At 47.0% G+C, this 12930-nt stretch overlaps 1 protein-coding gene across 6 annotated transcripts in view; it reads right to left on the bottom strand.

Annotated features, from left to right (window-relative positions):
• LOC105275639 (RNA pseudouridylate synthase domain-containing protein 2) overlaps window positions 1–12930 on the bottom strand; it is a 113044-nt gene that overhangs the window by 68283 nt on the left and 31831 nt on the right. The window contains exons 1-2 of one of the 6 annotated variants that reach the window (XM_011332614.3): window positions 11216–11507; window positions 10633–11049 (exon numbers count right to left, since the gene is read on the bottom strand). The exons of 1 other annotated variant lie outside the window; for it this stretch is intronic. In XM_011332614.3, the coding sequence (XP_011330916.1) occupies window positions 10633–10785 (153 nt within the window). In that variant the 5' untranslated portion in view covers window positions 10786–11049; window positions 11216–11507. Of the gene's footprint in view, window positions 1–10632; window positions 11508–12930 lie in introns of those variants that run through there. 4 more of the 6 variants (XM_011332615.3, XM_011332616.3, XM_011332617.3 and 1 more) reach the window with 4 other exon arrangements.

The raw sequence follows: 12930 nt of genomic DNA, 5'->3' as shown, positions 1-12930 counted from the left end.
ATATCACTGCTGTACTTATCAGTTCGACAATTAACCGTCGTAAAATGATCGTTAAATCGTTGAAGACGCAAACGAAGGTGTACGAAAGATAACAATTGCTCTCGGAAACTTGTAAGGAACCGTGAAATAATTCTACGAAAATTCCACGGTCGTTTCGAGTATTTTCGGAGTTCCCGAGATATCTCCGAGAGACTTTTGATATTCCAAATCTGTGCTTAAAGTTCAATTTTTATCTCGCACCTCCACGGTGTTCCTCGCACCGTTTACCCGATCTAATCAACGAAGACCGGCACGCATCGAGCTGATTGTTATCGCCGCGTGAATATCTTTGACCACCCTTAATCCCCCATCTAAATGCGCTTTAACGAACCCACACGCTTTCTCCGCGTGTCCGCCACCTCGCCGGCTCACTGACTGACCAAAACTCGAACGGGGCACGAAAGTTTCCGCGGCGGAGATCACCAGAGATACAGGATAATACGATCTCTCGTCGGAGGTGCGGCAAACTACCACTCGCACGCAAAATCCCGCGGAGGCCATCCCTGCAAACGCTAAGTCCATCGAAAAGCCGCCACCAGATCTCGGATTACCCATCTCCCACTCCGACGGGGATGACACGAGCGAGCCGCACGGTAACGGAAACACAGAAAGTTCTGACACTGTTTGCCAAAATACGTCGACGGAAAAAGAAAATCGCGACTCGCTGCATTTTTCTCGCGGAACAAAAATAATGGCTCTCCGAGACTTCGACGTTTTTTTATTTATATTGTACGTACGGAAATAAAAAAAAGAGAGAAAGAGAAAAATAATATGGTGCTAAGAGTAACGGCATTTAGGAAAATTAATTCGGTCATGATTAATAATCGCCGGCTTTGCATTACCGCGAGACACCCGGCTCACCTGCGACACCCCGGGAGCAGAAATCAATTTTTGCGAGCATGGTAAAACTCGACGCATTGCTGCGCGACCGAGGGCATTTCCCTCCTCGTTTCCCCGCCGCTCGATGCAGCACGGCGCCCGCATCAGGATGCATGTCTGAGGCACGCGATTCACATGGCATCTATCAATTAAAGAATTTAAATAGGCCACGCTATGCGGCCTAGCGCAGCCTGACGAAAAATCGAATTCGTCTCCTCGAGCGCGCGGCGAGCGGACGGTTCGAGGCCGCCCCGGGCCGACTTCTCCACCTATTTTCGTTTTGTTACAGCCCGCTGCTGTTTTGTTGCCCGTAGCACCGCGCGAGCCTTGACCCGCGACTAATTATTCGGGAAGCTTTCCGAGAGGGGGTCCAACCCCGCTGCCGTCGCGATTTGGCTGGGCTGTGGTGCGAGACGCAAGGAACGGCGACGAAGGCGACGAAGACGACGACGACGACAAGCGAATTCTGCGATTGCGAAACGACGTTTGGCGACGGCTACCAGGCCGTGCCAAAATATTTGTTGTGCTGTACCCCATTGCGTAAATTCGCGTCTTACGACGCTTACATACCGTCTCGGAGACGCGGACGTTAAATGGGCCGTGATCGTTCAATTATCGCGGAAAGGTTTTGTGCCCGAGCCATCGACTTTCGAGGGACATCCGTTTCGCGCTAATTACACAGCGCTAAATATAGGGGACAGAGAAATATAATAATTATCTATGCAGTTACGCGAAGATGCGACAGTTGTACGTTACGTGAAACGTGACGAGCCGAATAGCCGTTACGTAAAAGTGGAGAAGAAACGAAGATGTTTCCGATCGAACGAAGAGATTTTCGACGTCACGACGATGTCGAAAAGAAACGAGCAACTTCCGTGACTGCCGTCATATTTCCGTGGACGTGTGACGAATAGGTACAAGATCTCAACGCGATCTGATGAGATCGCATGACAGAAATTGGCACGATTCTCTCTAGGCTAAATATCAGGGCAGAGGAATGCATAAAACAGTTTCATTAGCCGCGGAACTGCCGACGATCGATCGGAAAATTATTTATTACGTTGTATTACATATGTTACATTCTGAATTTCAATATCATTTCTGCACAATTCAGAACTGTATATTCCTTGCAAGTTTAAGTTTAGGCTTAATACGAGTTCGTTTTACTCGTTTTAGGCAACGTTATATTTTATACTAAAAACTGTCCAATGTATCGCATTATTGATGAAATACAATTTTAAGATCAGATATAAACTTTTACACAACATATAAACTTTTCATATTCTACGCTGGTTTAAAAATCATTTTATTTTGAAATATTATCGGTAGAAATTTATTTTTTATCCGAAATACAATATGATTATTTTATCAAGAATTCTAAATATTACGGTGCAAAAAAATTTCAATTTTTTAATAACAGTTACAATAAACGATATTGATTACAGTACACAATTTTAGCCTGTTATCAGAGCACTAGCCACTGAAATGAAAAAAGGAAACTGATAACCACGACATCGCTAATATTTGACATAGTTTAACAAATTTAATAAACAAACTGCGGACATAAAAAACAAACTGGTTTTTATTTAGCGATGACATAGATATTCCTTAGGTGTTCTGAATAAGCAAACAATATTTTCATCAGAAAAGTGCATTCGGATATTGCATCACACGCGTCCTCGTCGGGGAGTGATACCGGCTAATATTCTGTAAGCGGCCGACGCAAGTCATTGATAGAGCATTTCGTGTGACACACGGATATTAAGAAAGCCTCGCACAGCCAGAGACTCGCATTACGACGTTTTATAAATGGTTAATGCAAGAGAGAGGACGGGAAAATCGATAGTCTCTCCCGCTGCGGCACGTCGGAATTTCGCGCCGGAGCGATGTTCTGCTCGCGTGACACGTGAATTAACTCCTCGCTTCGTCGACCTTTTTCGCGGGATACGCCGTAATTATTTTTACGATTTGTATCGCAAATATCACGCTCGCGCGCGGATGTATACGTAGAGCAGAGACTGCTAATAAAACGCGGATTAATTAAAGGCGCGAGCCGAGATTAACGCCAGAGTCTGCAGACGAAGGTGGCCGTTAAATATTTGATCAAAGCAAGAGTTGTCACGCGTGTGGAAAGGTACGAAAGGCGTGCGCACCCGCGACCAGCAGCAAAGTTCGCGAAACGACATGTCACCGTCACCCCTTCGCCCGAAAATGAACAGGCGTGTACAGTAAAGGCTGCTGCCAAACAAGTTTATGAACTGCAGGAATACGAGAAGGCGATCCACCCCGCGGGAACGCACGACGAGCAGTTCCTCATCAACGCGCAACGTTTGGAACTGCCTGTAAGCCGCGACGTTTGAGTGACGCGGTTGCATATAACTGTGTGCATACAAATACATACGTATGCATACGAATACGTATCCCAGAGACGCTTACGAAAATATACGCTGCGGATATAAAGAAGAGGAAGACTGCGTTACTTGTACGGCGCAGGAATGAAGTGGAATACCGATGGACGGCTCATCGCCTACATTAATTTTGATATTTCTCGCAGTCAACGCGATTATTGATACGTGAGCAGACGTAAGCATATGATATTTGATACTAATCCGATGGTAAAGGCTTGCCCGTCTTCCGGAATCATTCCAAAATTTATTCGCCGTACGATTAATATCATGACGTTTCGCGCTGTACATGGTTAAACACGCTTGCCTCGGACTCATTCGTCGAAATTTCAATTATTGGTTCACCCATATCCGTTATGATGCATCTAATGCACCGCGCGCACAGGCGTATGTACTACATAATATTGCTAGGTAGCAACGCTGCGCCGGGAGAGTCGGCCAATATAGCCCGCTTATATAGAGTACACACGTATAATATATCTGAAATTTCATTTGGTTAATGGCGGTACAGCCGTATTGCAGAAACGTAACGTACATTCGGGCACGCGCGTACGGATGGGCAAGCAGGATCGACTTTGGAGGCTTCCGTACTATCCCCCGAACGAACTTCTAGTTTACGCTTCGGACTTGATCTGTTCGCCATAAAGAGCCATCGCTTAGCGCACGGTCCCAGCCTGTATTCCTATTAATATCCATTTTACGCTACCCTGCGTGTCGAATGATACATCGTAAATCTTAAGTACCCCATTGCTGAGGCAGTCGTTATTTTTTCCAGACCAGCAAAGAACTAATACACAGTCGAAAAATATCGCGAGAGAACCGCGACATAAGACCGCGTGTTTGCCACGCGCGCTCTTTTACGTTCGTCGTTGCGAATATCATTTCTTCGAGGTACCATTACGTAATTACCCGACATGAAGAAACAGAATCTTAGGTTGCTTTAGAATTCCGCCGTTATCCTCGATCGTTTCCAATTTGCGCCAACGAGCGTGCATCCATTATAATTTCTCGCTCTTATGCATCAGCGGCGAAAATCATAAAAATATGGATAGCTCGTGGCGAGATATTTCAAAAAGCAGCTTTACGTTGCGAAATCACGTCGGTCAGATTATATGCTTCAATAAAAGATCAAGAATAAACCAATTAATTCCGTAGCATATCTATACATTTCATGGGACTTGTCATTTATCCTGTGAAATTCAGCAGAAACGGATAACGTTTATACGTTTCATTATCTCAATCAAATACGGTAATCATTAGCAAAGTATACGAGGAGGAACGTAACGTTGGCTCTCACACCGTCATACTCAGTAGGACGAAGAGTGGTTTATGGACTTCACGTTGATGGACTCTTCGGTGTTCTGCACTTTGCCAGTAAATCGAAGTTCGCAGAAGCCCAGTGCCGATGGGATCACGCGAATGTCTTGGTGTGCTCTCCCGGTGAAATGGCAAAGGCAAGCGAAAGACCGTTTCAACCATCATCGTGAACTGCCATCGAGTTGCGCACGCTTAGGGACCGAAATACGTGCAGCTTCGTGGCATTCGCGTGGCTTACGAGCCCGCACGTGCCCCGCGAACGATACCTCGCCCTTCTCTTTTCGCACTTTAATCGCAGGGAGCAACTTCGAGCACAGTCATCAGGCGGCGATTTGGACGTCGGCCGAGCAGAAAAAAACGAAAAAAATAAAATAAAATTCGTGTAATCTTTTATTGCTGTTTTCCTCGAGGTACCGACACCTGTCGATACTCGCATGCCCCGTCCCGTGTGCGTTATGATTTTCCCGGTGTATCAATCATGCCGGGACACGATAAGAGTGATTGATACTACAAGGAGGTGGCGTCAACCTCAGCAGCGATAAAAACGACATCGTCAGTGAGTCGTACGTCCGCGATCCGCCGTCCGCGTGTTGCATGCACGTACATGCGGCAGGCATTACATCGCGCTCGTGTTATTACACCATCCAAGTACTTTCACCGATCCTCGCGCTGCTGCTAATGCTGCTGCTGCTGCTCGATCTACGATACGCACGATCTATCTCCATCCCAGAAAATTCGCTTGCTCTCGCGAGAGCAAACGGGATATCCTGGTAGCGCGAAAGTGGTCCCGATTATCAACGATTAATACCGATACATTCTGCACGAGCGGAACGCTGTTCATGGGTATCGATACGCATGTTCTTGCTGCGATTGCGAAATGTATTTTTCACAGAACAAAGACGGCACGGTCGAAAAAATTCGGTTCGAAAAAGAGAGAGAGAGATGACGAGGACCGATATTTCCCAATCAATCAATCAATCAATCATCGGCACCTTCGGGAATATCGATATTACACTGCTGCCGGCTCTAATTCCGATATTGCTGTCGGAGAAGCGCTAGCCGCTCCGTCGAACGAGGCCGACATACTCTTCTCTCGTTGTATAAATACACGTACACAGAGAGCGAGAAAGAGAGAGGAAGAAAGAGAGAAAGAGAGGTCTAACCTCGGTTGTTCTGGCAGCGGAGAAGACGCTCCTGTCATCCGTCAACGACGTCGGAGGTCTATATGTTACGTAAAGCTTCGTTCTCTCGCTCGCTCTCCCTTTCTATTTCGTCCATTACTCTCCTCGCTCTCTATCCATTTTCCTCCCCCTTTTACGTTCATTCTCGTTCCCCATTCGACATCGCGAAAAATGTGGCGGCCACGTATCTGCGGAGCCATTCGAGATATCAAAAATTCCCTTTGCACGTTTTATGTATGAGTATGTGGGTACGTGTGTGTGTGTGTGTGTGTGTTTGTATAAAGATGTAGTGTAACAAAGGAGGAGTCTTTAAATTCCCGCGAACTTGCATCCTCGTCGCAAGCTCAAATTTAATGAGAGCGCTTGGCCGCTCTCATTAAACAAAGTTCACCTCATTAAATTTCGTCGAGTCGCGCGAAAAATGAGATTCGTTTGATCCGCACTCACGAAACGGAGTGCGGCACTGGCACTCGCAGCGACGCACTTGCTCGCGATCGAGCCATTGTGCGGAGATAATTGCGCGCCCGGAATAACCGCAGCCTCGTATGGACGCGGCGACGCGGCGCGCCGAGAGCGGACCGCCGCGCGAAAGCGGGCGTTGCTGCGTACATGGGCGCGAAGATCAAACGCCATGTTACGAACGTGCAATCGCGGTAAATAAATAGATTGCGAATTAATGGCGTGGACGCGCCGCCGTGCTATGCCGTGCGCCCGTATGGCCGCTGCGGATTCGTCGTTTAACGCGACGGAAGATCCAATTGACGGACTCCGGCGCGCAAACGCGAGGATTCGTGTTGGGATTTGACGCATAATGGAAATGGCTGCACGATGAAATTGACGAAGGGTGCAATTTGCAAAAGAAAAGGAAATCATTCAAGTGATTTATATCTGTGATGATCTTATCGAGGATTTAATTGAGAGCTTGATTACCGAGTTACTTGAGCTCGAGAATTAAAAAGACTCTCGCGAGTCCAACTTTATGACTCTCTCTCTCTGCTCTTCCATCACTCCCCTTCTGCCTCTCTCTGGACGTTTAATATGAACATTTAAACATTTAATATCTGTCTAAGGAAAACTTTAATCTGAGACTTATTAATAATCAGGATGTCCGGCGTTGAAAATATAGAAGTTATGAAAACGACTTCGAATTAAAACTTCGCTCAGAGAAACTTGATTTCAACTTCTTCCAAGAACAGGAAGCTTATATCTAGTATGTATGCATCTTGCGAAGAAAAGAGATATAAAAGAGTAACAAACGCGCTTATGTAACTTTGATCGGATAATGACACCATTGTGTGCGAAAATAACAATTTAATGCCTGTTATTTCGCGTGTACGACGGGTATTGAATACAGCATTGTTATCGTATAATAATGGCGAATAAATGAATTCTAAATCAGTGTAATGTTTGCGTAAATTCGCCCATCGTAATCTGGCATATTGAAGGTGTGTCGAACTGAAACGCGTAAATCCTCGAGTATCGCGTTATCTCGGTTATCAACACGTTCAGGAAGAGAAAGAGGCATAAATAAATAAATGTCGGTATTCTGCAAAATTCGCAATCGATGGAAAACAAATAAGTATTTCCCTTATCGCCATTTCGCGCTAAAAATTATTGGCACTGGATGATCAAGCGCTGTCCAGTTTTTACGATGAAATGGTATCATTCGTGCGATAGACGCATCCAAGCACGCGAACGTGTCAGTCACGGCCACGTAAAAAATTGAATAAAATAAAACCACTAATGCCGAGAATGGAAAATGTAAAGATCGTGAAAATTGCCGGTATTGAGATGGAGAGACGATTGCAAAACGGTATTGTATCGGAGAATAAAATATGTAAGATCATTTGCAAGACCGTCACCATCTTTTGATATCCGTAATATGTCCAGTTTCGCAAGGCATTGTCGGAATCGATTAGGTGTCGCGATGCGCAGCGACAGGAACGGTCGCAAGAAATAATGTCAAATTAATGCAGATGATCGCGCATAGATCCCTCAACCGGGAAAACGGATTGCCGGACTGGTCGAAGGTGCGGCGCACCTGTTTGCTCGTAAAGTGTCGCGCGCGTACGTGCATGCGGCTCGGCGTCCAAGGTGCACGCGAGCGTGTATCTCACGGACGTAACGACACGTCTGGCGACTGTTTCGGTGGCAAGCTTTATCCCGATCCAGGCAATCTACATGTCCCAAAAGGCAGAAGCGTGCTTCACGATCGATAGATCGCCGCTGCTTCGCGTCGCATCGGAGCAGATTTCGTACGTTCGCTTCTCGTCGGCACGAATGTAGTTGATCGCCCGATTACGTTTGTTTAATAGTCCTCCTTAGCGAAACTTTGGAACGTCCGTCAACGTTATATGGGCGTAGCGTAACGTCTGTTCCGCGACGTCCCTTCCTACCTGGAAGGAGCTTTATACTTGGCGAATTACGGTAATGTCGGAGCGCGCGGGCAAGAACGAGTGTCGCCTCGGAAAAGTGCCGCCGCAAATGCGAATGCGGCAAAGTGACGGCAAAGTGCTCGTCAAATTATAGATATGCACTCGGGAAACGTTTACCCTGTCGCTGGAGTGTATCCGCCGTCGTTCCTAACAACCACGACGACGACCACGGTATACTTGCTTGATACGAATTTCTAAGAGAACGCCGCTAGTCCTCCCGGCGGTTTACGCGAGAGCAGACCTGAGAGAGGCGGAATGAAAACGGCGAGAGGGGCCCACCTTTGCCCCCGGTAATTTCATTACACGTCGAGGCCGTGCACGGACGCCACGACGATCTCTTTCATCCCGATGCCGCGAACGTTGCGCTCAGAGAGAGAGAGAGAGAGAGAGAGAGAGGAGAAATGATTTCCCTTTCGCAAACTACGATTACATCTTTGCCTCTCCCTGTAACGTCAAGCAAAATCGAACTGCTCCGAGTATCGGTATGAAAAAATATTGCCGCCTCCGCGCTTGGGATCATGATTGAGCGATCTGGCCCACTAATCGAGCAATGTTGTAAGCGAGACAGCATTAAGAAGCTATTAGCACGCGCCGGACACGTGGGAAGAGATTTACGTACAGTTATATCGAGTTTGATGAAGCGGCTCGGAGTCGTGCCGGTAGGCCAATCGCGACACAGGCCGAATTCCGTGCCTCTTATTATAGAACCGTGTTTTCGCGAGAATAATTTACTTCCTTTTTCCCCGCCTCTTAGATAAATAGAGGTGAAAGAGGAAAAACAGTTGGTGGAGGAACGATATCTTCGTTCGTCATACACAACTCGGGCCGTGGAGGCCGTAGAACCGCAAATCGGCTCGTTCGCTCATCGCCGGATGCCGGCCGGGCAAATTTTTCCTTCCCTTCCGCTCAATATCGAATCATAATTCACGATGCAGCGCGAAATATTCAGCGACCCTGGCGAACGCTATCGTTCTCGCTATGGCATTCCGACGAATTCGGGACCAGCGGATCGAGACTAAGGGTGCTGACTCTTCGAGTCGAGCATCGCGTATGCATGGCGCGGCGCGACGAGTATGAATACTTGTCATGCTATCTCTAATACATGCGACCAGCATTCTGCGGGTTATTTTAGATGCATTCGCCCTCGTACGCACCCATCATTTAGATTTTACCTAGAATAGAAGCGCGCTAAGGACAACAGACAGCCCAGATAACTGGATCGAATTTGGTACACGGACAGGTTTAATTATTTATAAATAAGAGGACCAGTTGTTTCTCTCTCTCTCTCTTTCTTCTCTGAGGAGGCATCCATATATATGATATACGTATATGTTGTTAACAATAGTAATAATATATGAAACGGGTCTAATACTGGCGGGCTTCTTTCATTAGGATTTCTCAATCCGGATGTCTGCTATTAATACAGCCTTAACGATATTTTAATTCACGACCGAAGCGCGTTGCAACGCTTGTAAATTTATCTGATTATTCTATTGTGTAACAGTGTTCTGATTATTTATTGATTGACACATTGATTCAAGATATACAAGTAGAAAACTTTCAGTCACGTTTTTAGCAGCGAATACGCGTGATATTCGTTGATGAAATCAGAACCGTTCATTAATTGTGCGTGCCGACGTTAGCCTGATTAAGAAGACAGTTCGATAGCGCCATTGTGAAACGTGATTCATGAACCGGAACGCAGCGCGTCGTCTTACTGCTCACGTCAGCATGAGTAACATTCGATGCAATTGATCGTAACTCGACCTATCAGCGATCATCGCTTTTGAATGATCTACTCGCGTCTCGTTCGCGGTATCATCGGATATAAATAAATCAGAAAGCGCCCGGATTCTGACGAATCAAATGGCGCGCTTTGTGGGTGGTTCCGCGAAATGGAAAAAGAGTTGTGCTTCCACGAAACAACTTTTCAATTACTATGACTTGGTCGCTCCGCAATGAATCGAGCTTTTGCTCGAGGAGCACGAACGCTAACCCGTCCGGCGATAATGAAGAGAACGAGCGCGCTTACTTCGCGATAACCAACTTTAAATCTCGAAGACCCAAGTAAAATTAAAACTTTGCAGCCGGAATGAGAAACATGATGTATCTCATTTTCGAGTTGAGAGTTTTCGTCCGGGACCCGGAACCAATTTCCAACTTCTATAGCTTATTTAACTCGATTCTCGTCAACGTTCAAGTGATTCTCCCGCGGCGCGCACTACCGTACCGCACTCCCGCGGAAAGTAAAGTCCTCTGTTTTACAGGAGAGATACGCAGCGTTCCGTGAGAAACTGTCAACGGGGAAGTTGCTGCGACACGGTCGTTTCGTGGGACCGAGAGTTTCCCGGACGAGATGTACGGATAGTGGCTTACCTTTCGTGGTTCCGGCGCGTAAATTCCGGGTAAAGGCGCCAGCAGGTGCAGGCCGGCGGGATTGGGGATACCCGAGGCCGGATGTCCTGGCGGAATCGGCAGCGGTACCAGCTTTAGGCCCCAGGGCAAGTACCACGGCGCCGTGTGATGCATTTTGACCGATCAATGGGCGACCACGCTCCAGCGTGCAACCACGCGATTCCACCTCGCGTTTAATCGCGGGGAGATCAGGGAGAGACGCGATCGGCGACGACGAGCGCGAAAACACGAGCGGTCTGAGGAGTACGCGAGGTAACACACCGCCGCTGTACGCGAGGACGACTCACGACGACGACCGTTTCTTCCCTCTAGTGCGCCAGGTGAAGGAGAAAGGGGGGATCACCTTGGCATTTTCCGAGACAACCGTCCGCTACCGAACTGTCCAAGTGTCGTTACTCTCTCTCGCTCTCGGAAAACTTGCTCCTTCTTTCTCGCTTTTCTCTCGACCGAGAGACAGAGAAAGAAAGAAAGAAAGAAAGAGAGAGAGAAAGAGAGAGACACGTCACACGCGCGAAGGATGCGGGAAGCAGTAACGCGCGGTTACCGTTGTCATCGCGCGCTGGGAAACGTACACGAGAATAATGCCGCACTCGGTGCACGCGAGTGCAACGGGGAGCAGGGAGGGCGGGCCGTGATTACGTTAATTCGACACGTGTCACACACCGTGTGCGAGTGCCTCACGCACACCGTGCAGACACCGGGGAAACGAAACGAAGGAACGCTCGTATCGTCGATACGCACGTCCGGGTCGCAGAGCGCAAAGCGACAGCTCTGACAAAAGACACGCGCCCAGTGCGAACGCGCGGCGTCGACTGATCACCGATCAGGCGTCTACGACGCGAGCACATGGCCGCGCGCGTTTCCTCCCACCATCGACGCCACCGCTAGATCGGCGAGCTCCGGGCTGCGCCGCAGACGCTGGCGTCACGAGACGCGACGCCTTCGGTTCGGCGCAGGACGGATCTCGCAAATTTATATTTATCGACATTAAAAAAGATTACATTCTACAGCGAGATTTATTATGAGACCTTCCTCATCCATTTCCCATTCATCTCACTGCTGGCTCTTATCGCAATCAGGAGCGAGTTGCTTCTTGTTTTTTCTCTGCTTTTCCTTTTTTTCTTCTTTTTTTGTGATAGCACTTTTATCAAGCAGATGTGGAAGTCTTTTGATCTTGTGTAATGGATGTTATTACGAGGACTGCCTGTATTAGGTTTTTCTGGGACGTAAGCACGTAAAATACTTTCTGCTTGCAGTAAAAATTAATCCAAAGAGATTTTAATTTGAGATTTCGACAGACAAATACAGTAGGAAAGAGGAACATTTTATTACAGAAATCTGATAATTCTGTTTTGCGGTAACTTTATTCCTGCGCTCGGGTCCATCACAGTCGTAGAATTGAGCTTTGATGTTGGGAAGTACGTCGCGACTCGCGTTGACTCGCCCACGAAAATCAAGAGATATCCACTGCGCGGTAAGTTATGCTGAATCCGAATCATCCGGTTCGCTAACTCGCTGATTTCAGAGCGATCCAGCCGGACCACCGGAACATGTTTGACGCGTAATCCATATTAGAGGTATACCGGAGATCCAATTCATTACGGAAACCGAGAACATCGATGCAAACCGAAGATATATACAAGAATCGAAGACATACACGAACGTTGACGGAACAAAAACACGCTTAATACGAAACAGCTGATTTCACGGACAATTGAACATGTAAATGGAAAACGAGTCCGAATACGAATGCAAAATAGTGACGTTTAAACATATAGAGGAATGAAGATTCGCAATAAAATAATGATTTAAATATTTATTATGTTGGCTGGATTCCAAAAATAACGGCAGAGGAATTAAATTTGGTTTTTGGAGTTCATCAATTTGGATTACATCAATTTAATTAGAAACTAAATTCGTTGCATCTGTCCGAATTGATACTAGTGATGTGAATGAACATATATTTAGAGAGAAAGGGAAAGGCAGAGGAAGAGAGAGAAAGAAATTATAATTAGGTATAGTTTAATTAGACTGCATCACCAAAGTTGGATGCACCCCATCTCCCTCCCTACCCTCACCTCCCTTTTCTCCCTCCGGGAAACTGACCCCATCTAACTTTAACCCTGGAGACAGCTCGTGTCCGTCGTAATGTGGCCCTGGTCAGCTCAATTATATAACTTATTTATCGATATTACTTTGCGAATAATGTAGACTCTCCGACAGGTCCGTCGCGCCGTAATTGATGAGAATCGCGCGCAC

The sequence above is a fragment of the Ooceraea biroi genome, chromosome 8 (assembly GCF_003672135.1).
Source record: "Ooceraea biroi isolate clonal line C1 chromosome 8, Obir_v5.4, whole genome shotgun sequence".
NCBI lineage: Eukaryota > Metazoa > Arthropoda > Insecta > Hymenoptera > Formicidae > Ooceraea > Ooceraea biroi.
The sequence above is the reverse complement of the archived record's forward strand: the minus strand, read 5'-3'. Positions and strand labels throughout refer to the sequence as shown.